This window comes from Dipodomys ordii, unplaced genomic scaffold (assembly GCF_000151885.1).
Source record: "Dipodomys ordii isolate 6190 unplaced genomic scaffold, Dord_2.0 Scaffold24, whole genome shotgun sequence".
Taxonomy (NCBI): domain Eukaryota; kingdom Metazoa; phylum Chordata; class Mammalia; order Rodentia; family Heteromyidae; genus Dipodomys; species Dipodomys ordii.
In genome coordinates this window covers 2,797,007-2,818,937 of record NW_012267240.1, presented here as the reverse complement: position 1 = coordinate 2,818,937, position 21,931 = coordinate 2,797,007, and the positions used below count along the sequence as shown (strand labels likewise).

The 21,931-nt window shown below is 37.9% G+C and overlaps 1 protein-coding gene across 3 annotated transcripts in view; it reads left to right on the top strand.

Annotated features, from left to right (window-relative positions):
- Positions 1-17,187, top strand: part of Wac (WW domain containing adaptor with coiled-coil) — a 57,742-nt gene extending 40,555 nt beyond the window's left edge. For 2 of the 3 annotated variants that reach the window (XM_013014691.1, XM_013014689.1), the window contains 7 exons: positions 2,279-2,524; positions 5,769-5,891; positions 6,648-6,796; positions 9,283-9,401; positions 11,484-11,673; positions 12,476-12,603; positions 15,290-17,187. In XM_013014691.1, coding sequence (XP_012870145.1) covers positions 2,279-2,524; positions 5,769-5,891; positions 6,648-6,796; positions 9,283-9,401; positions 11,484-11,673; positions 12,476-12,603; positions 15,290-15,359 — 1,025 coding nt within the window. In that variant the 3' untranslated portion in view covers positions 15,360-17,187. The remainder of the gene's footprint in view (positions 1-2,278; positions 2,525-5,768; positions 5,892-6,647; positions 6,797-9,282; positions 9,402-11,483; positions 11,674-12,475; positions 12,604-15,289) is intronic. The other variant, XM_013014690.1, reaches the window with a different exon arrangement.
- Positions 17,188-21,931: the final 4,744 nt, after the last annotated feature.

The following is a 21,931-nucleotide window of genomic DNA, read 5'->3' as shown; positions in this document are numbered from 1 at the left end:
TTCTTGATGCACTCATCTGCTGAGGGGCATCTGGTTCCATATCTTAGCGATGGTAAATAATGCTGCAGTAAGCATAGTTGTGCTGGTAGCTTTAGTGTGGTCTTGTTTGTAAACATTTGGGTAAATGCCCAAAAGTGGGATTGCTGGGTCATAGGGGAGTTCTATGTGGAGTCTTTTGAGGAAACTCCATACTGCTTTCCAAAGTGGTTGAATAAGTCTACATTCTAACCAGCGATGCAGTAGGATTCCCTTTTGGCCACATCCCCTCCAGCATCTGTTGTTATTAGAGTTGTTAATTATAGCTATTCTAATTGGGGTAAGGTGAAATCTCAGTGTTTTGATTTGCATTTCTTTCATGGCTAGAGAAGTTGAGCATTTCTTCATGTGTCTATTGGCCATTCTTATTTCTTCTTCAGAGAAGTCTGAGAGAATATTTTAACTTGTATCTATTTCTTGACCGTGATAACAATGGTGTTGTAGAAAAAATGATAAGGGGAGTCTATATTCAATAAACTTACCAGTAATTGCCAACTTCTGGGATCATGAATGTTAGGTTCCTAGAGTTAAAAATGAGAGTTATGATTACTTGTGACCATATATTACTCAACTGCTGTGCTCTTGAAGCGTAACAGTCTTAAAGTTTTTAAGAGATGGGTTTGTACAAGAAATTAAATACGCTCTAGCAAATGTATATGAACATCTTAAACAATATTTAAGTTAATTTGAACATCTTAAACTTTTGTTATACCCTTATTTCTTATACTCTTTTCTATATTGAACTCACATCAATAAAATTCCATGGTATGAAAATGCTAATCTCTATAATTTTTGAAGCAGTCAGTCACAATGCTGTTACAATTGTTGAGAAGCAGTCACAATGCTGTTACAGTTGTTGAATGTTTCTCCTAATTTAACTGTGTATCAAATCTTATCAATGCAAATCTATAATCTTCACTTTTTCTGTATGATGCCAAGTTATATTTCTAATGTGGCTAATTGTCTAGTTTATAGTTGTTGCAAATAAGGTAAGTGTGAATGGATATGTCACTTTATTATACTTCTAATTATTAAAAGTATCTTTGTTTTGTTTGCTTGTTTGTTTTTTTGGTGCCAGTCCGGGGTCTAACTCAGGGCTGTCCCTAAATCCCCCCCCCCTTTTTTTTTCCTCAAGGCTAGTACTCTACCATTTGAGCCTCTGCTCTTATTTCCAATTGTCAGGTGTTTTATTGGAGATAAAGATATGTCTCATGGATTAGCTTAGGCTAGTTTTGAACCGTGATCTTCAGATCTTGCTTCCTCAGTAGCTAGGAATACAGGAGCAAGCTACTGGTGCTTAACAAATCTCTATATATATCTATATTTAAGCCATTCAGATGAAATATCTTCTATACATTTTTCTGTTGAGTGGGTATTTATTTGTAGAAAGTCCTTAAAATAATCAGATTGCTAATATTTTGGTTTTTTTTAAATTTTAGTAATATATTTCTTAAGGTCAAAGATGCGTTGCTGTGTTTTCTGTAATAGTATTAAACATTTAAATATACAGGCAGAAATTAATTTGTCCTTAATTTGGCTTTTTATTAACTTCTGTTTATCTGGTTAGGGCACTTCCTGCTGTTCATTTTCTTTAGGAATTGAGTCTTGAGGATTTATGCCATCAATTTGTCAAATGCTATAAAAATGTGCTGTTGGGGCTTAGAATACATCTGCGTTTAAATCTGTGTAAATAATTTGAAGTTGGAGTTTTTCATATTTCTAAACAATAAGGCTGGTATTTTTCCCTATTAATGTTAAGATTAAAGTAGTATGTACAAAAGTTTTTGATGACCATCTCTCATTCATTATATCCTTGGCCCATTTTAAGGGTAGCTATCATGGTCCTCATCCATGGGTTATAGCTGTGGCTATCAGTGTTTTTTTTAAAAACTTATTTTATAAAACTCGCAAGTTAAGTCATGTAGAAGAATTATGTTCTTTTAGTATAACCTATTTGAGTGTGTAGTTCATAGATAACTAATATAACATGACTTGTATAGTGTGGCACTTTCTAGTCAGGAAAATTGTTTAATAGTTTTTTTCCTTTTTTTAAAATACAGAATCACTCATGAATAAAAATTAAAAAATATGACTACTATTCTAGCTAAGCAAATAATTAGCATACTTGTAAGGCTAGAATAAGGTCATCTATTAGGTGCCTAAAACATGGAAAATGCTATTGTAATGTTTGCTGTATTAAAGTAATGACTTTGAGCCTTATTATCTCCTTTTCTATTTATAGAGTCTACATCAGGAGACAAATCGGTATCTCATTCTTGCACAACTCCTTCCACATCCTCTGCCTCTGGGCTGAACCCTACATCTGCACCTCCATCCTCTGCTTCAGCAGTACCTGTTTCTCCTGTTCCACAGTCACCAATACCTCCATTACTTCAGGATCCAAATCTTCTTAGACAGTTGCTTCCTGCCTTGCAAGCCACGTTACAGCTTAATAATTCTAATGTGGACATATCTAAAATAAATGAAGGTAAATTTTCATAATAATGCTTCTATGTAAAAGTTACTTGCTTTATACAAAATTATATTACTTAGAAAATTCGTAATTTAAGAATGTGACTTTTTTCCATTTGAAATTCATATTTGAACTTTATTTTTTTTAAATTTTATTGTGAGAATACCATACAGAGGAGTTAGAATTACATGGGCAAGATTATGAGTACATTTCTTATAAAGCATTGTTGCCTACTCGTTGTTTTCCCTTCCCATCCCTTCCCATACTTCTCCCCTCCCTCCACCCCCTCCTCCCTCCCCCCCCCAAAGTTGTTAAGTTCGTTTTTCGACATAACGACTTGTACATCTCGTTGCAACAGGTCCACCTGTATCCCTAGTTAAACGATTTGTTTTTTTCCCTTCCCTCCACAAATTATACCAACATCAAATACAGTGAAGGGGGAGGGACATACGCAACATAGAAATCATCTTATAAATATGATAGAAACAATTACATGAAAGGGAAAAAAAACAAAACATTTGAGTACTTATCTTGAGGTTCATTCCCCTAACATCAACTTATCTGACCTTTTCTGCTTGACTTAGACATATACTAGTTACTGCAAATAAGGGAAACCATGGGACCTATTATTTGAACTTTCTTATTTGGGATTTATATCCTCTGTGGTTTAATGCCGTATTAATATTGATGTGTATTTTACAAGATATGGTATATGCCTGTATTACGTGCTTAGGTGAACTGTGTGTGTGGGCACCCACTACTACTGGAGCTTGAACTCAGGGCCTGGGCTGCTGAGCTTTCTTTGTTCAAGGCTAGTGTTCAACTTTTTTTTTAATCAGTCGTGGGGCTTGCACTCTGGGCCTGGGCGCTGTCCCTCAGCTCTTCAGCTCAAGGCGAGTGCTCTACCACTTGAGCTACAGCGCCACTTCTGGTTTTCTGGTGGTTTATTGGAGATAGGAGTCTCACGGTTTTTCCTGCCCGGGCTGGCTTTGAACCGCAATCCTCGGATCTCAGCCTCCTGAGTAGCTAGGATTACAGGCGTGAGCCACCAGTGCGGGGCTTTTGTGTTCTACTTTTTTGTTGTTGGTGGTGGTGATGGGGCCTGAACTCTGGGCCTGGGCGCTGTCCCTCAGCTCTTCAGCTCAAGGCTAGCACTCTACCACTTGAGCCACAGTGCCACTTCCGGCTGTTTTCTTTTTGCTTATGTGGTGCTGAGGAATTGAACCCAGGGCTCAGGCATGCAAGGCAAGAGCTCTACCACTTAGCCAACTTCCCAGCCCCCCTTAATTTTTTAAAATAAGTTTTTTTATTATGAAAATACAGAGGGGTTACAGTTACATGAGCAAGGTATAATGAGTATATTTCTTTTTTTTTTTGGTTCTGGTTGTGGGGCCTGAACTCTCTGGGCCTGAGTGCTGTCCCTCAGCTCTTTAGCTCAAGGCTAGCGCTTTACCACTTGAGCCACAGTGCCACTTCTGGCTGTTTTCTTTTTGCTTATGTGGTGCCGAGGAATCAAACCCAGGGCCTCATGCATGCAAGGCAAGTGCTCCACCACTGAGCCACCTTCCCAGCCCCTAATGAGTATATTTCTTATCAAGCATCATTGCCTCCTTTGTTTTTCCCCTGTCACCTACCATTCCTTCCCTCCTACCTCCCCACCTAAATTGTAAAGTTAGTTTTTCAACATAACATCTTGTACATCTCATTGTTACAATGGGTCGACCTATATCCCTATTTAAACATTTTGTTTTTTTCCCCCTTCCCCTCCCCAAATTATACTAACATCAAATATAGTGAAAACGGGTTATACTGTGGGGGAAGAACATACAAAGCAACAAAAAAAATCACATGGTACCTTATAGATACAAAACCCCTTAATTTTGGGAAGAAGTAGCTTTGCCATTTTTTTGTTTCTTGATTCAATTCTAACTTTGTTTTTCAAGATGATGCTAATGTGTTTCAGCAGTCACCTTAAAAGAATCCTGAAATTGATGTGGTTTTAATTTCAAAAGCATTCAGATTCAAGTATTAACAGAATACCATGAAATTTCTTATCAGAAGTTTCGATTTTACACATTTCTACATACTATATTAAATAAATGGTAGGGTCAAGTGATATTCATAGGGAAATGTTGGCACATCTTCATTGTGGGTCTGTTAAGTTTCTTTTTGCCTGGCACAGATCATTTCAAATGTTAGATCTATTAATTTTTGTGTTCTAGGCTTTTATTTTGTAAGTTCTTATTTGAGACCAGGTGTATTGGCTTTGCCTATAATCCTCTCTACTTTGGAAGAAAGTTGAGATTTGAAAAAGAGAAGTTGAGTCCAGTCCTGGGAAAAAATTAACATAACCCTCATCTGAACCAACAAAACCTGGGTATGGTTCCACTTTAGCTGGGTAGGAAGCATAAATACAAAAATGGAATTCTAGACCAGTCTGGGCATGAACATAAAATCCTATTCAAAAAATAACTATAGCTGGGTGGTAATGACTCACCTATAATCCTTGATACTCAGGAGTCTGAGATCTGTGGATCCAGATTCAAAGCCACCCCAGGCAGGAAAGTCGATGAGACTCTTTATCTCCAATTAAGCGCCAAAAGAGCTTGGAATGGAGCTGTATTCAAGTGTAGCATGCTAGCCTTGCTCACAAAAGCTCAGGGACAGTGCCCAGGACCTGAGTTCAAGCAAAAATGACTAGGGCAAGGCTCAAATGGTAGAAGACCTGTCTTATTAAGCCTAAGACCCTGAGATCAAAATTTGAGTACTAGGCCAGGTGCTGGTGGCTCATGATTACAGAATCATGGCTACTTAGGAGGCTGAGATATGAGGATCACAGTTCAAAGCCAGCTCCAGTAGGAAAGGCCGTGAGACTCTTATCTCCAAAAAACCACTAGAAAACCGGAAGTGGTGCTATGGGCTCAAGCGGTAGAGTGCTTGCCTTGAGTTGAAGAGCACAGGGATAGTGCCCAAGCCCAGAGTTCAAGCCCCACGACCGACCAAAAACAAACGTTTGAATACTGCCAAAAAAAGTTTTTATTTGATGGGCTGGGATGTAGCTCAGTGGCAAAGCACTTGCCTAACAGGTGTAACGTCCTGGGTTCGATCCCCAGTACCAAAAAAGAAAAGACAAAAAAAATACAATTAAAAAAGTTTTTATTTGAAATGCTCATAATTTTTGTGGTTCTCTTCGACTTTCCTATTTCTAATTCCATAGCTCTTTGGTTTTATTTGAATTTAGGAAATACTATGTTTTTAGTTCTTACAGCTGCTGTAACACAAGCTTCACTGCAATCCATAATTCATAAGTTTCTTACTGCTGGACCATCTGCTTTCAACATAACATCTCTGATTTCTCAAGCTGCTCAGCTCTCCACACAAGGTATTAATTTTGAATTTTGGAATAAAGGGCACGTTTGCATATTAGTTTTCTAGAGAAAAAAATGGCCACAATAATGATTTTATGTGTTGGATTTAGTAATACTATACCCCCTCTCCCTCTTTTTTTAAATGTGAGGCAAAATTTCACATGTATCTTCTGATACTGTCATGAGATTTGTGATAATGGTGCTTAATTCTGATTATAATTACTAATTCAAAAAGTTGAAAGTAAGCTATGGTATACTCTTTGTGAAATGTTACATATAGGAAGAGTTTCAGATTATTAGATTTCTTAAATTATAGAATGCAGAAAATATTTGTGACCTTGAGTTAGCTATGGTCTTTGACATATTTAGAGAGGTGGAGAAGTACAAGGGTCACTATGTTGGCAAGTTGATAAACTAAGTATGAATACTTGGTCAGGAATGGAAATAAATTTAACACATTTAATAATCCTTTTGTTAATTGTGACGTTAGGGACTGAGAAGAGATGGCTAGTCCTGAATGGAAAGTAAGACAGAAGTTAGCATGGTCAGGAGACTACCATTTGGAATAGGTTCAGGGTTAGTGTTCTCTTTCAGCCTTGAGAAAGGTGGACAGGGGACTCAGAAGAGTGAATTTAACATGGCATCGGTGAGAATGTCACGTTCCTCTGACATAAGTGTTCTTAGGGAATATGGAATATGTAGAGTGATGCAAAGACCTTCACACAATCTGCATGTGAAAGTAATTACTAAGTAATTACTTCTCTTAACAGCCCAGCCATCAAATCAGTCTCCAATGTCTTTAACATCCGATGCTTCATCCCCAAGATCCTATGTGTCTCCAAGAATAAGCACACCTCAGACTAACACAGTCCCTATCAAACCTTTGATTACTACTCCTCCTGTTTCATCACAGCCAAAGGTATGTCATTTTTGAGAGGAATAGAATAATGGAGAAGAAATAACTTTTAGAAAATTAGTATTTTGGGATCCTGTAGCTCTCAAGTTGTGTAGTGGTGCAGTGAATGATAGATGACTGATACTAGCTACTGGAAGGGAAGGGATTTGGGTCTGTGCTACTTTTATACATGGTATCAATCAGTTCTGTTTTGTCTCAGCTTTTGTGATATGGCATGCTTAATTAGTAGTATTAAGTGAATCTTAATAGTTGTAGAATTTTCAGATTCTAAAAGACACAACACAGTATTCTAGTGACTTCTTTTTCCAGTCCTGGGGCTTGAACTGAGGGCCCGTATACACTGTCCCTGAGTCTCTGTGCTCAATGCTAGTACTGTACCACTTGAGCCACAGTACCACTTTTGGCTTTTTCTGAGTAAGAGTCTCAGGGATTTTTCTGCCCAGGCTGTCTTTGAACTGCAATCCTCAGATCTCAGCCTCCTGAGTAGCTAGGTGTGAGCCACTAGCACCTGGCTCCAGTGACTTTTTAATGCTTTTATTTTAAAAATATGAGGTAGTTTTTAACTCTATGCTACATGTATATTATAAACATAGATGCTTTGGAAAGCAGACTTAGCTATATTCTACTCCCTGCTTATCAGTTACACTCATTCTTTGCTTTAAAAATACATATGTAAAATATTAGTTGAGAATTTCTTGTATTTTAAAAGTTGAGATTTCCCTCCTTTTAAAAACTTTTCAAAGACTTTGGTGGGTGAGTACCAGTACTGTGACTTGCAATTCAGCCCTGGAGCCTTTGTTTTGCTTTTTAAAGTTTGTGTATCACTTAAGCCCAAACCATAGCTCCTAGCTTTTTTTGAAATATAATTATCAGATCTCTTAAGTAGCAACTAGTATTATAGGCATGAGCCACAGGGAACCTGATTAAAACTTTTCATGATAGTGTAGGTAGAAATTCTTTCATTTATTTGAAACTTTTTTTTACCCCAAGTCTTGAACTTCCTTGCTCACATACAAGCTCTGCATTCAAACCATACCTCTAGTGATGGTTAATTAAAAGTGCATTGAAAACTATCTTGAACTTGCTGATAGGCCAGCTTATTTGAGTCTTTTAGTTTGTTTCTTCCCTTTGTCAACCTATAATGTGTATGTTTCAGGATTTAATATTACTTTGAAGACCCCTTAAGTTTAATTACAGCTCACTCTGTGATAAAAAGATAAGACACAAATTCTCAATCTTGGTGTAAGTCTAAATCATATGTTTTCCTATGTGATAATTTTAGATAGTTTTATATATACAAAGGTAGCAGAGGGACTGGACGCATAGCCCAGTTGGTACAGCACTAACTGATGAGGAAAAGCATCAGCTACTCGTTCAAGTCCAGGTTTTACACCTAAAGGAAAAAAAATTAAATCATTGTCGGGTGCTGGTGGCTCATGCCTATAAACTTAGCTACTCAAGAGGCTCAGACTTCAGGATTGTGGTTTGAAGTCAGACCCAGAAGGAAAGTCCATAAGACTATATCTCCAGAAAACTGGAAATGGCCTGTAGCTCAAAAGTAGCAGAGTGCTAGCCTTAAGTGAAAAACTCAGGGACAGTGCCCAGGCTCTAAATTCAAGTCCTACAACCAATATAAAAGAAAAATAATGTAGCAGTAAACCAAGAAAAACATTACAATGTGCTAGATTCTTGTTGGGTAACACTTGGAAAGTACTTTGATTTCACTTAGTAAAATCCCCAGATAACAAATTTAAACTGGGTTCTGGTAGCTTATACCTGTGATAGTAATTACTGAGTGTTAGGTTTTTAAAAAGAGGTTGAGTAAGAAGAGTAACACACACGTCGTATTCAGGTAAGGGGTAGGTTTATTCATGGTTACGGCTGGCACCAGGCCATGTTGGCACTGCACACGTCTGGAAAAGGCCTGGGAAAGAGGGCATCTGGCTCTGGGCTAGGCCTTATCTAGGGTTGGGGCAGGGAAAGGTATGGCCACATCGAATCCAGATGTGACCTCAGCGGATGCAGATGTAACCTCTTCCAGGTTGCCAGTTGCCTAGGTAATGTAGGTACTGGGTGGAGACTGCTGCAAGGAGGGTGGAGTCTGCTCACCATCCAGGAGCGGACCTTACACTGGGGAGGTTGCAGTCTGAAGATTTGATTCAAAGCCAGCTCAGGCAGAAAGTGTGAGACTCTTCAATTAATCAGCAAAAAGCTAGAAGTAGACTTGTCGCTCAAGTGGTAGGACAGCTAGCTATGAGCCCTTTGTCCTACTGCCCTCCCCCCTTCCAAAAAAAAAGAAAAAAAGCTTGGGAGCAGTGCTAGGCCCTGAGTTCAGCCCTAGGACTTAGCATCAAAATAAAAACAAATTTAGGACAGTTCTGTTAACTTATCACCGGGGAATGGAAATAATAAGGGAGTTTAATGTAGAATTTCTGCTTTTTTCCCTTCACTTTCTATTTGTATTGTCTCATCAGATTTTGCCATTTCAGGTTAGTACTCCAGTAGTTAAGCAAGGACCAGTGTCACAGTCAGCCACACAGCAGCCTGTAACTGTTGATAAACAGCAGGGTCATGAACCTGTCTCTCCTAGAAGTCTTCAGCGCTCAAGGCAAGTCAATGTTGTGTGTTAAAACTACATTGTTGTTTGCTTTAATAGGGAGGGCATCTTAGGGAGGGCATCTGCATGGCTTGAATTGTGTGTGTGTGTGTGTGAGAGAGAGAGAGAGAACTTGGAAGAGTTCTCTTACAAAGTTTACATTATAAGTAGATTACTTATAGTAGTGAACCTGGCTTGTTGTAAATAAAGTGGCTCTGTAAAATTTAACTTCTTGTTCAAAAGACTTGATTTTACAGTCTTCTGTTTGTTAATACTCTGTTGCTTTTTAACCTCTTTGTAGTTTTTCTCTTTTTTTGGGGTGTGGGAGAGGGACTTGGACAGTTTTGGGCCTTGAACTCAGGGGCTGAGCACTGTCCCTGAGCTTCATTTGTTCAAGGCTAGCAGTCTACCACTTGAGCCACAGCACCACTTGTGGCCTTTTCTGTTTATGTGGTACTGAGGAATTGAACCCTGGGCTATGTCACATTCCCACACCTTTTCTCCCCCACCCCCGTTCATTAACAGTACAGTTTTAAATTAGATTTGTTTTCATTTTTCTATTTCAATTTCATGCTACAAGGTAGCAAAATAATTCAGCTTTTTTTTATTGTCTAAATAATCACTTCAAAACTTAAACTTCCCCAAAGAATTCTTTCCATCAAAATAATCACTAAAGAAAGCTCTCTATTACTCCAGCAATCGTGCCATTGCTCAGAACATTTTTGCAAAATACTTCTTTAATTGTCTTTAGATGTTATGCTATTATTTTAAATATCTCCAGTGATGAACACATCATCCTTTGGGAGATTTAGTTTTTGGAAATAAATTTAATTCTAAGCCAAGTCTGCTAAATCTGGTAGGAAATAAGACATGAGGGGTAAGATTTTTTTTTTGGGGGGGTTCCGGTTATGGGGCCTGAACTCTGGGCCTGGGCACTGTCCCTCAGCTCTTCAGCTCAAGGCTAGCACTCTACCACTTGAGCCAAAGCACCACTTCCGGCTTTTTTCTTTTTGCTTATGTGGTACTGAGGAATCGAACCCAGGGCCTCATGCGTGCAAGGCAAGCACTCTACCACTGAGCACCTTCCCAGCCCCCAAGATTTTTTTTTAACCACTGTATATCCCAAAACCCTTGCCCAAACTGTTTACTGTTAAGAGTATAGCCAGTTTGAGAGTAATTTTCTTTCTTTCTTTCTTTTTTTTTGCCGGGCAGGGGAGGAAGGGAGTCATGGGGCTTGGGCGCTGTCCCTGTGCTCTTCATCTCAAGGCGAGTGTACTCTACTGCTTGAGCCACAGCGCCACTTCCGGTTTTCTAGTGGTTTATTGGAGATAAGAGTCTCACGGACTTTACTGCCTGGGGTGGCTTTGAACCGCAATCCTCAGATCCTCAGATCTCCGCCTCCTGAGTAGCTGGTATTAACAGGCGTGAGCCACCAGCGCCCAGCTGAGAGTACAATTTTTTTGTGTGCCAGTCCTGGGCTTTGAACTTGACCTGGGCACTGTGTTTGAGCTTTTGTCCTCTGCCACGTTAGCCATAGCTCCACTTCTGGCTTTTTGGTGGTTAAAGAGTCTACAGACATTCCTATCTAGGCTGGCTTAGAATCATGATCCTCAGATCTCAGCCTCCTGAGTTGCCAAGATGACAGGTGTGAGCCACCAGCACCTGGCCTTGAGAGTAACTTCTTTTAGCCTTGTTTTGCCCCTTGTCTTATTCGGTGCTATCCAATAAAGTGTCTGTATTTTGCTTCACATTATTTTACCCTCTGATTCAACACTCTTTTATCTAGATAGCATGCACCCTATTGTGATGTTGGTTATATTTTCAACTCTTAACATATGTTATAAGAAGGATGGTATTCAAAGTAGATGAAAAGGGCTCACTTTTCTCTGCACTATACTGAAAAATTCGAATACATGATATTAATGTGCTTGGATTAGTGAATGTATTTGTTAAAATAAAATTCTTTCTTAGGTATTTTTCCTCTTTAAATTGATAGACAATGCCTGTTGATAGAAATCCCTGATGTATTTCTTAGGATACTGACAAAGCACTTTTAAGCATACTATATACATTCAATTCTGATTTCTCTTCCAGTAGCCAGAGAAGTCCGTCACCTGGTCCAAATCATACTACTTCTGTTAGTAATGCATCAAATGCAACAGTTGTACCACAGAATTCATCTGCCCGACCTGCGTGTTCATTAACACCTACCCTAGCGGCACACTTCAATGAAAATCTGATAAAACATGTTCAAGGATGGCCCGCAGATCATGCAGAAAAACAGGTATATTTCATGATTGAAGGCAAATGTTTTACTATCGAGTAACTAGCCCAACAAAAAAGACACAGTTGTACTTTTAGAAAATCTAATTTAGAGTCTAAATTGAAGCTATATTAATAGATAGCCTCTCATATTGTCTACAGTTGGGTTGTAAATATTTGATAAGAATATTATGAGTTGACCTATTAACAGTGTTAAACAGGGTAGATGAGTTCCAGTTTTGCCATTGAGGTATTGCTTCAGGGTTGCCTAGTGATGTAGTTACTTCACAAGGTTCTCTCCCCACACGCCTCCCCCACCTTATAGTTTCAGGAACTTAAAAATATGAACATTTTTGCTTGAAAAATCCTTAATTAAAATTAAAATCCTTAATGACATTCCTAAGAAATCTTAGGGCATATAGAGTATTGCCATTTGTCTCTGGTTGATAAGGCATCCAGGATGTTGTGAGAGTTCATAGAAACAATGTCATGTGAGTCATGATACAGGAATATAGTAAAGCTCCTTTGTCAGTATTTTAAATGCTGCTCTATTTTTACAGTCTTTTTGGCCCATCATCTTTTAGTAACCACCTGAGATTGGAAATGCTATTTTCTTAGGGAACTGGAAGTCAAAATAAGAAATAAATTTCTTTTATAGTTAGAGACGCTTTGTTTTATACTTAGAGGCAGTTTTCCTTCATGGGTTGATCAGCATTTTTATGCATGTAAAGGAAACAATATTGTATAATTTTATATTAAGTAATTTAATATGTAATGTTTCATTTAATATGCTAGCATTTATATGTAGTGTGTTTTGTTTATAGGCTTCGAGATTGCGTGAAGAAGCTCACAACATGGGAAGTGTTCACATGTCAGAAATTTGTACTGAATTAAAAAACTTAAGGTCTTTAGTCCGAGTATGTGAAATTCAAGCAACTTTGCGGGAGCAAAGGTAACATTTTTTTGGCAAAATTAATTTGTTCTTTAGAATTATGTGCACCGGGGCGGAGGGTGGTAGTGGGGAGAATGGGAAGGGGAAACAAAGGAGGAGGCAACAATGCTTCATAAGAAATGTACTCATTACCTTGCCCATGTAATTGTAACCCCTCTGTATGGTATTTTCACAATAATTTAAACAAAAAAAAGAATTATGTACAACAGGTCTCTCCTTAATTACATTCCTATATATGGATATCTCAAACCATGAACACAAAACTATAATTTACAGTGTTCATCACAACTAAGTATAGCTTTTCCATAACGTTTTCCAATTTGATACACATCATTTCTATTATTTCTTTTCTTTCTTTCTTTCTTTTTTTTTTTTTTTGGTCATTGGGCTTGAACTCTGGTCTTGGGCACTGTCCCTCAGCTCTTCAGCTAAAGGCTAGCACTCTACCACTTGAGCCATAGCACCACTTCTGGCTTTAATATATGGTGCTGAGGAATTGAACCCAGGACTTCATGCTTGCAAAGCAAGCACTCTAAAAGTGAGCTACCTTCCCAGCCTGAGATGCATCATTTCTTTTACCCGCTTTACAATTTCACACACAAAAAAATGATTCTTACTGCAGCTCAACAACTTCAGCCATCTCTTAAAATTATTTCCTTAGTGAGAACCTTTTTACTTAAGGAAGCACTTTATACTTTTTCTCAATATCGTACTGGAATTGCCAACATCACTGCTGTGTGCTTTTGGGTCATTTTTGAGTGAAAAAATGACTACTTGAATATAAGCATTGTGATACTACAAAAGTCACCAGTCTGATGGCCAAGATGGCTAACACATTTGGCAGGTTGAATATATAACATGTTGTATACTGAGTGATGCATAAAATTGTGTATGAAAGTGATGATTCACATGGAATAGTTAGTGAGATTTCTTTCTACTCAGAACAGTATATATTTAATTAAAGCAATTTTTCTTCCTGAAAATTTTCATTTATTATATATAATTTTAATTTTTACTGTAAAGCTGATATACACAGAGGGGTTACACTTACATAAATGAGGTAATAAATGCATTCTTTTTGAACACTGTAACCCCTAAAAGCATTGAATGAGAAATGGTGCTTACTTTAAAAAAAGCTACTCTTAAATGGAACATTCATTTTCTTTTACCATACATGGCTTGAAATTTAATTCCAGATGAATAGTAAGGCAACTAGATTTTAATTTATGATAAGGGTCTTAATGTTGTAACTGTCAGCTACAGTGTTCTCTCTTTCTCTCTTTCCTTCTCTCTCTCTCTTTCTTTCTCTCTTCCTTTCTCTCTTTCATTTTGTCAGTCATGGGGGCTGAACTGTGGGCCTGGGTGTTGTCCGTCAGCTCTTGAGCTCAAGACTAGTGCCCTACCACTTGAGCCACAGCTCCACTTCTGGCTTTCTTCTGCTTATGTGGTGCTGAGGAATCGAACCTAGGGCCTCATGAATGCGAGGCAAGCATTCTACCACTGAGCCAACTTCCCAACTCCTACAGTGTTATTTTAGAAAGATGTTGAGCTGGTTACTGGTGGCTACTGAGGAGTCTGAGATCTGAGGATTTGTGATTTTAAGCTAGCCTGGAGCAGGACATTCCATGAGACTTAAAAAGCTGAAGGGGAGTTGTGGCTCAGGTGGTAGAGCACTAACATTGGAGAGAAAGCTCAGGGACAGTGGCTAGGCCCTGAGTTGAATCCCTAGGACCAATACCAAGAAAGACAGGATATAACAGTGAGCAAACATTGGATTTCTGAGTGAAGTTGTTTTGGTTGAAATTTCAAGTTACTATATTATCCTTTCAGCTATAAATGCTTTAGGGATAATAGAATGTTTAATGATATATATGTATTTTTTTAAACATAAAATGTTACCATATTTCTTAGTCTAGGCTTTCATTTCATAAATCATAAGAGTAGCTTTAAAAAATAGCATCAATTAATTGTCCATTTAAATATATAATGTATTTGATCAGATTCATTCTGTCTCTTCCATACCACCCATGTATATGTATACATATATATTGTATATACATATATATATATATATATACATATATATACACACATATATGTGTATATGTATGTATACACAAAACTATATGCTAATTGTTCAAAGGGGGTTTCACCATGGTCTCTCACATCTGTTTAGATCATACTTTTAGTCTAAATAGTCACATATGAACACCCATATAATACACATATGATCCTTTGTGTTTACATATGTATTTATAAAGTCTAACATCTGCATATGAGAAAAGTCACGTCACCCTTTGTCTTTCTGAGCTGTGTATATGTGTGCCCGTGCACTTGGAACTTGGGTCTTGAGTACTGTCTCTTAGCTATTCTTTGCTTAAGGCTAGTGTTCTACTATTTGAGTCAGAGCTCCACTTCTGGCTTTTTGTTGGCTAATTAGAGATAGAGTACTTGCTGAGTGTTTTGGGAACATGATAGAATAGTAAGATTGAAATCACTTCTTATATCTTTAAAGTAATGAATGAAATAGTTCGTTATCAAAATTAAAGAACACTCTGAACATGTTATTCTGATACTTCATATTCCATACTAAATGAAATTGTTGTATAGGCTGTGTTTGTAGTTTGGGTTTTCTATAACATCTATATGTATATACATATTCTAATAATCTGCTTTTATTTTTCAGGATATTATTTTTGAGACAACAAATTAAGGAACTTGAAAAGCTAAAAAATCAGAATTCCTTCATGGTTTGAAGATGTGAATAATTGCACATGCTTTTGAGTACAGGAACTGTAAATCTGTTGCCCAGTCTTAACATTTTTGAGCTGCATTCAAGTAGACTTTGGACCGTTAAGCTGGGCAAATGAAATGACAAGGGGTCGGGGGTCTGTGAGAGTCAATTCAGGGGAAAGATACAAGATTGATTTGTAAAACCCTTGAAATGTAGATTTCTTGTAGATGTATTCTTCACGTTGTAAATATGTTTTGTAGAGTGAAGCCATGGGAAGCCATGTGTAACAGAGCTTAGACATCCAAAACTAATCAATGCTGAGGTGGCTAAATACCTAGCCTTTTACATGTAAACCTGTCTGCAAAATTAGCTTTTTTAAAAAAAAAATTTGGGGGGTTAATTTATCATTCAGAAATCTTGCATTTTCAAAAATTCAGTGCAAGCGCCAGGAGATCTGTGTCTAAGGATACGATTTTGAACCACATGGGCAGTGTATAAAATATCATGAAACAACTGTTCCCACACTTGCACCTGATCAAGAGCAGTGCTTCTCCATTTGTTTTTGCAAGAAATGTTTTTTTCATTTCCTGTGTGTTCCATTTCCCTCTGAAATCCTCAACTGATTTTATCCATTTTTTAAGGCTCCCTTTTCTCCTTTCTTACAGCACTGTTGCTATGGCACTTTTCTATAACCTTTTCATTCCTGTGTACAGTAGCTTAAAATTGCAGTGATTGAACATAACCCACATGTTTGTATAAATTATTGAAATCCATTTGCACCCTGTAAGAATGGACTGAAAAGTACTGCTGGGCATATGTGCTGAAAGTACATTAACTGCTCAAATGTAAGGAAATGGCCCAATGAACATGGTTATGGGAGGGGAAAAAGGAAACAAAGCTAGTCAGATGTGAATTGTATCTGTTGTAATAAACATGTTAAACAAACAAACAATGGTTATTTTTCTTTTCCTTCGGTCAGTGCACATTAGAATTTGAACTACCTGGGGATCTTTTCTGAACTGTTCTTGTTGAATATTTATAATTCATTGGAATAATTCCTTAAGGGAGGTTTTGTTTAAAGCATATTAACAGGAAATTGTGTATAAGATGTTTAATGAAATGTGAAATTCAACAAGAATGATTAAGGCATTGCATTTCCCAAGTGGTTGTCATTTGTTAAGCCCTGGTTTACCTGTCTTGCTATTATGACATTTCATTTTGAAGGATGTTTGTGTTGTAGCTAACTGTTCAAGTCTGGTGCTGACTGCTGTTCTAGCCATCACAAAACGCTAAATTTGTGGAATTGGAGCTTCCTGCTGTTATCTGGAAATGGTGGGGAAGCTCAGCTTTGTATATTGTTTCCTAAAGTATATTAAAATAAAAAAGAAACTATTGCTACTATAAAGTTACTTTGGCTTTCTTTTCTTTGCTAAAAATACTAGTCACATGGCCTTAGCGTGACACTGCCAGGATTGTGTCAAACCACAAGTTTCTGTATGAAAAAGTTATCAAAATGGTTGTATATTCTGATTTCCAGTTTTGTTGCTGAGTCAGATTCATACTTGTGGTTACTGCCAGCACCAAGGGCTTATTTTTGATGATGTACAGCAGTATCAGTTTTACTTTTCTGAGATACCTATCTGAAATTTCAATATTGCTTTTGTGAATTAATCATCTTTAAAGTAGACATTAAGACTCAGACTTTCCAGTAACTTTAAAAATTAAACTGTAAGCGATAGTATTGTCGATATTTTCTGAGAATCAGAAATATTCCAGTGCAATTGAAAGGAAAAGTCTTATGCTGGAATCTACATTTTTGCTTGTAACTTACAAGAACACTTAAATGTAAAGAAGTCAAATGCCATGAATTGTCATGAAATGTTTATATTTTTCAGGTTGTTAACATTTGGACCTTAGTGCATGTAATGAAACCCCAAAGGGTCATGTTAAACTAAAACCCTTATTGTATCTTTTCTGGAAAAAGTTGAACCGTTTTGTGATGTATGAGTGTTTCCTGATGAGGTGGCAATTGACTTGTGAGTTAGGTAAAGTTGAATTTGATTTGCTCTTACAGATTGTCACTCATTTAAAAAATGTTTACATTCCTAAATGAATTAATCAGAGATACTTAAGAGAAGATGCCTCATTTGAAATTTCTTACTGGTAATTTTTTAAAACAATTAAAATTTCTTGTGTGATATGCTTTTATGTTTTGGTCTACTTATGATTCTGTAGACTTTCAAATATTGCACTTTAATACAGAAATGGTGTTAGCTCCTAACTGTCCTAAGATAACCAGATAGGCACCTGAAATAACCTGATATTTCAGATAACCTGAAATAACTTTTCATCTAGTTTGTTGCCATTGATTTTACATGTTCCTGGGTTCACATAATATAGAAATGAGTATTTCTAGACTTGGTGATCTTCCTGTAGATGATTAGTGGTTTATTCAAATTTTACAAACTATTGGAATGATACCTTCTTACCCCTCCCCCCTTTTTTTCCTATTTGGTGCTTGTCCTGGGGCTCCAACTCAAGGCCTGAGTGCTGTCCCTTACTTAGCTTTTTCACTCAAGGCTGGTGTGTACTACATGAGCAACAGCTCCATTTTCTGACTTTTTTGGTGGTTAATTGGAGATACGAATCTCATGAGCTTTCCTGCCTGGGCTGGCTTCAAACAGTGATCCTCTGATTTCAGCCTTCTGAGTGGCTAAAATTACAGACCCGTGCCACTGGCACCTGGCCTGTATTAATTTATTTTATGTGTATGTTCTGGTTCTGGGGCTTGAACTCAGGGTGTGGGTGCAATCCCTGAGCTTTTTTAATTAACACTAGCACTTCACCCATTTGAGCCAGATATCCACATTAATGGGTCTTTGTTTTTGTTGAGTGTGTGGGTTTTTTTTTTTCTTTTCCTGTTTTATTGTTTGGTGGTTAATTGGAGATGAGTCACAAGGTCTTTCCTAGTCAGTGATCCTCCAGATCTCAGACTCTTGAGTAGCTAGGATTACAGGCATAAGTCACCTGCGTGCAGCTTTGTAATGTTACCTTTTGTGTTAGTAAATATGTTAGTCTCTTTTTTTTCTTCATGTAATTTCATTTTAAAACGAGCTTTATGTTCAAATTTTGCACATAACTCCATACTCCAGCCTTTTTTTTTAAGAGTATCTTAAATATACAAGCTTTTTCTTCAGAAGGGCCTAGAATGTTGTCATGAATGGATTTTTTTCTAAATAGGGAGAGTTTCATGTTCAATTTAAATACAATCAGCTTTAAAGGGACTACTTGGAAGGTGAGAGTGCAGGGCAGACTAATTCGCTTTGTACCACTCTTGGACTTCCAGACTTAAAGCTTCTGTAATTAGATACTGGGTTTGAATATACAGTTTCTTTTCAATACTTGTAAACAGCTCTATTCTTGTATTTGTACGGGAGTGTACAAAATGACACTAAAATAAATATGTTTTGATTATGTTGTGCAGTTGTTTTGTAAATACTGGAAACAGCCTAAGTGCAAAGTTTACATTTAATAATAAGTATTTAAAATACTGGGTTGCTAAAATTTTAATTGCATTTCAAAAGTCTCTGACTTAGTATTATTTTAATGAAAACTCTGAGGGCTGTGATCAAAATGTTTGCATGAGGCCCTGGCTAGGCTCCCTACTCCAGCATCACAGACAACAGTTCTTCCTTAAATTTGGCACTCCTTAGATTTTAGGCTTTATTTCTGCATTTTGCTGATTCCTGCAGTTTGTGTGTCCTAGGAGCTTTCTGCCTCAGGGGCAGGGAACTTTTTTTTTTTCTGCCAACTCATTGATGGGCCAAACAATGATCAATGCAAGCAGCTATGTGTAGCTTAGGAGAAGCATACGTGTTCTTCAAACACCAGATGACTTTGATGGCCAGAGATTTTTCTTGCTCGTTTATCTCTTCTAGGCTCACCTGGAAAAAAAAAAAAAAAAACCCTTTGCTTAAGGAAGCTGGCTTCCTGACAGCTATCTAGTCTTAGTTACTTGGGAGGCTGAGCTCTAACTTAAAAGCCACTTCCAATTAAAGGTACTGACAGTAAAGTACCTGCCTAGAAACCATGAGAGACTGATTTCAAATTTGAGTACTAACTGCCCCATCCCACCCTCCCCCCCCCCAAAAAAATCAAAAAACCCTTGTAAGTCACATGCCAATAATCCCTGACCCTGACCTGAGTTTCCAACAGGTATTTGCCTTAATGTCTCTAAAAGGTGTTTTGGAATCTGAAAATTTCTGATAATTGACAGTACTGTTAGGTCAAAACCAATAGCAAAACCATCTGTGAATGTCTTGTAGGGTAGCCAGTGAGAAAGAAGTGAGATGCTATCTGCTCTTGAGGCAATGTTTGGAGAGAGTTGTTTCTGCTTTTTGTTGAGATTCCCTGACACCCACCCTGCCTTCAAGATAGGTACCGGGCACTCTGATGGGTAACTAATAGGATGCCTGCATGCTCAACACATCCTGTTGGAAAATGGGTTATGTGAGAATTGCCTGCCTTTGATACATGCAGAACAATTAACGATGGACAATCGCTTGCCATTTTATGTGTTTCTTAAATTGACATCTGTTTTCAAGCTGCCTGCTAATTGCCAATTGGGGATGTTAGGGTCAGAATAAACTTTAGGCATGTTTGGTGAGTGATACTGGCAGAAAGTAGTTGTATGTCTGCTTCCATTCCTTAGAAGAATCAATGATGAGGGTGCAACAGAATGTTTTAGTGCATATTCTAATGTTTTAGTATATATACTAAGCATTTGTTATATCCTTTAGTGTTTTAGAGATACCAGGAGAGCTTGGGCAGAGAGTCACTCAAGTCAACAAACCTTAAATTTCACTTTCGTCCTGCAGTACTTGGGTTTGCAACTTGTGTTTGCTAGGCAGGTGTTCTACCATACATGAGCCATAACCTCTTTTTTTTTTTTTTTTTTTTGGCTTTAGGTCATTTCAGACACTATCTTGGATTCTTTGTCTCAGCAAGCATGGTCTGTGATCCAGCTTCCTCCCTATTCCTCCTGTGCAACTGGGACAACAAATCCATCCCTCTCTTTCCCCCTTGCCTGAGATCTTACTAACTTGTCCAGGATTGCCTTGATCCCTGATTTTTCTGATCATCACCTGAGTCTCTGGGATTACAGGTGTGAGCTAGCACACTGATCTCACTTCTGATTCCTTTGCATTTTATCATCTTTGTGAGCTCAAACTGCTAAGATGATGAACCAAAAATACTACCAAAACTAGAGAGAGTACTAGCTTTTAAAATGCCAGTGAAGTCAAGATACTACCTAAGTATGGATAATGAAAATGCAAGAGAAGTTGGCAAAGTTTAGAAAACTTCAAGCAAAATCTTTTTTCCAGTCGTAGGGTTTGAATTTAAGGTTCACGCTTGTTAATGAGGTACTGTACCACTTGAGTCACCACTTGAGTCCTTGCTTTTGACCTAAGCTGGCCTGAACTGTGATCATCCAATTTATGATTAACTACCGTAGCTGATAAAGCAGGTGTGTGTGAGAACATGCACACATTTTTCTGCTGAGGTGAAATGTTTGGCCTGGAACCTTGTTCTGTTGATCTTCACCTCCTGAGTTGCTAGGATTAAAAGTGTTAAGCCATTGAGGTCTTGCTTAGCAAAAGTTTTTAGAGAGCCAAAACACAATCCACCTGTATAACAAGGAAAGCATGCACCACTTTCAGCTATAACCAGGAGTGATGTCCATGGATAAAAGAAAGACACAAAATGTATAGTTTAATACATTTTACCATTCTGAATTAGGCCCTAGAATATGGAAATACCCATGGTATTTACAAAGAGGAAATTTGTGGATCATATGTGTCTGTGTATATGCAAGGTGTGCTGAACTCAAGGCCTCAAGATTTCACTTGGCTTTTTTCACACAAGGCTAAGGCTCTACTACTTGAGCCATACCTCTACTTTTGATTTTTGCCAGTTAATTGGAAATGAGTCTTACAGACTTTCCTTCCTAGGCTGGCCTCAAACCTTAATCCTCAGTTCTCAGCTTCTGGAATAGTGAAGATTACCAGTGTGAGCCACCAGTGTTTGACTAAAAGCAGGAAAATTGAAGTTGGTGGACCAATGGAATTTAGGGTTTGCTGACTGAAAGAAATGACAACGGAGATAGCTGGAATTGTGGCCAACAGTGCTACATGCCAGGAAGTGAGTCTTAGGGAAAGGCAAATGCTAAATGGTGCTGAGAGAGAATCCAGGTTTTCCCCTTCCCCTGGTTGTTTTCTAGTATATACCCTGGCAGCGCTGACCTAGGTCTGTGCTATGAAGGGAAAAGGGAGCTGTTTTTAGGGCAAACAGGCAAATAATCCGCACAACCCCTTACCAGATCAAGGGAAAAGAGAAAAATGACATTCTCACTTCATTATGATAATGAAGTGACATCTGAAGTAACGTGCAAGAAAATTCATCAGACCTCCCAAATTGTACCTTAAAAATAGGTAAGACTGGGCAGTGATGACTCCTATCCTGTAATCCTAGCTACTCAGGAAGTCAGCCAGGGCAGGAAAGTCTGAGACCAAGTGGAGGTGGTAGAGCAGTACC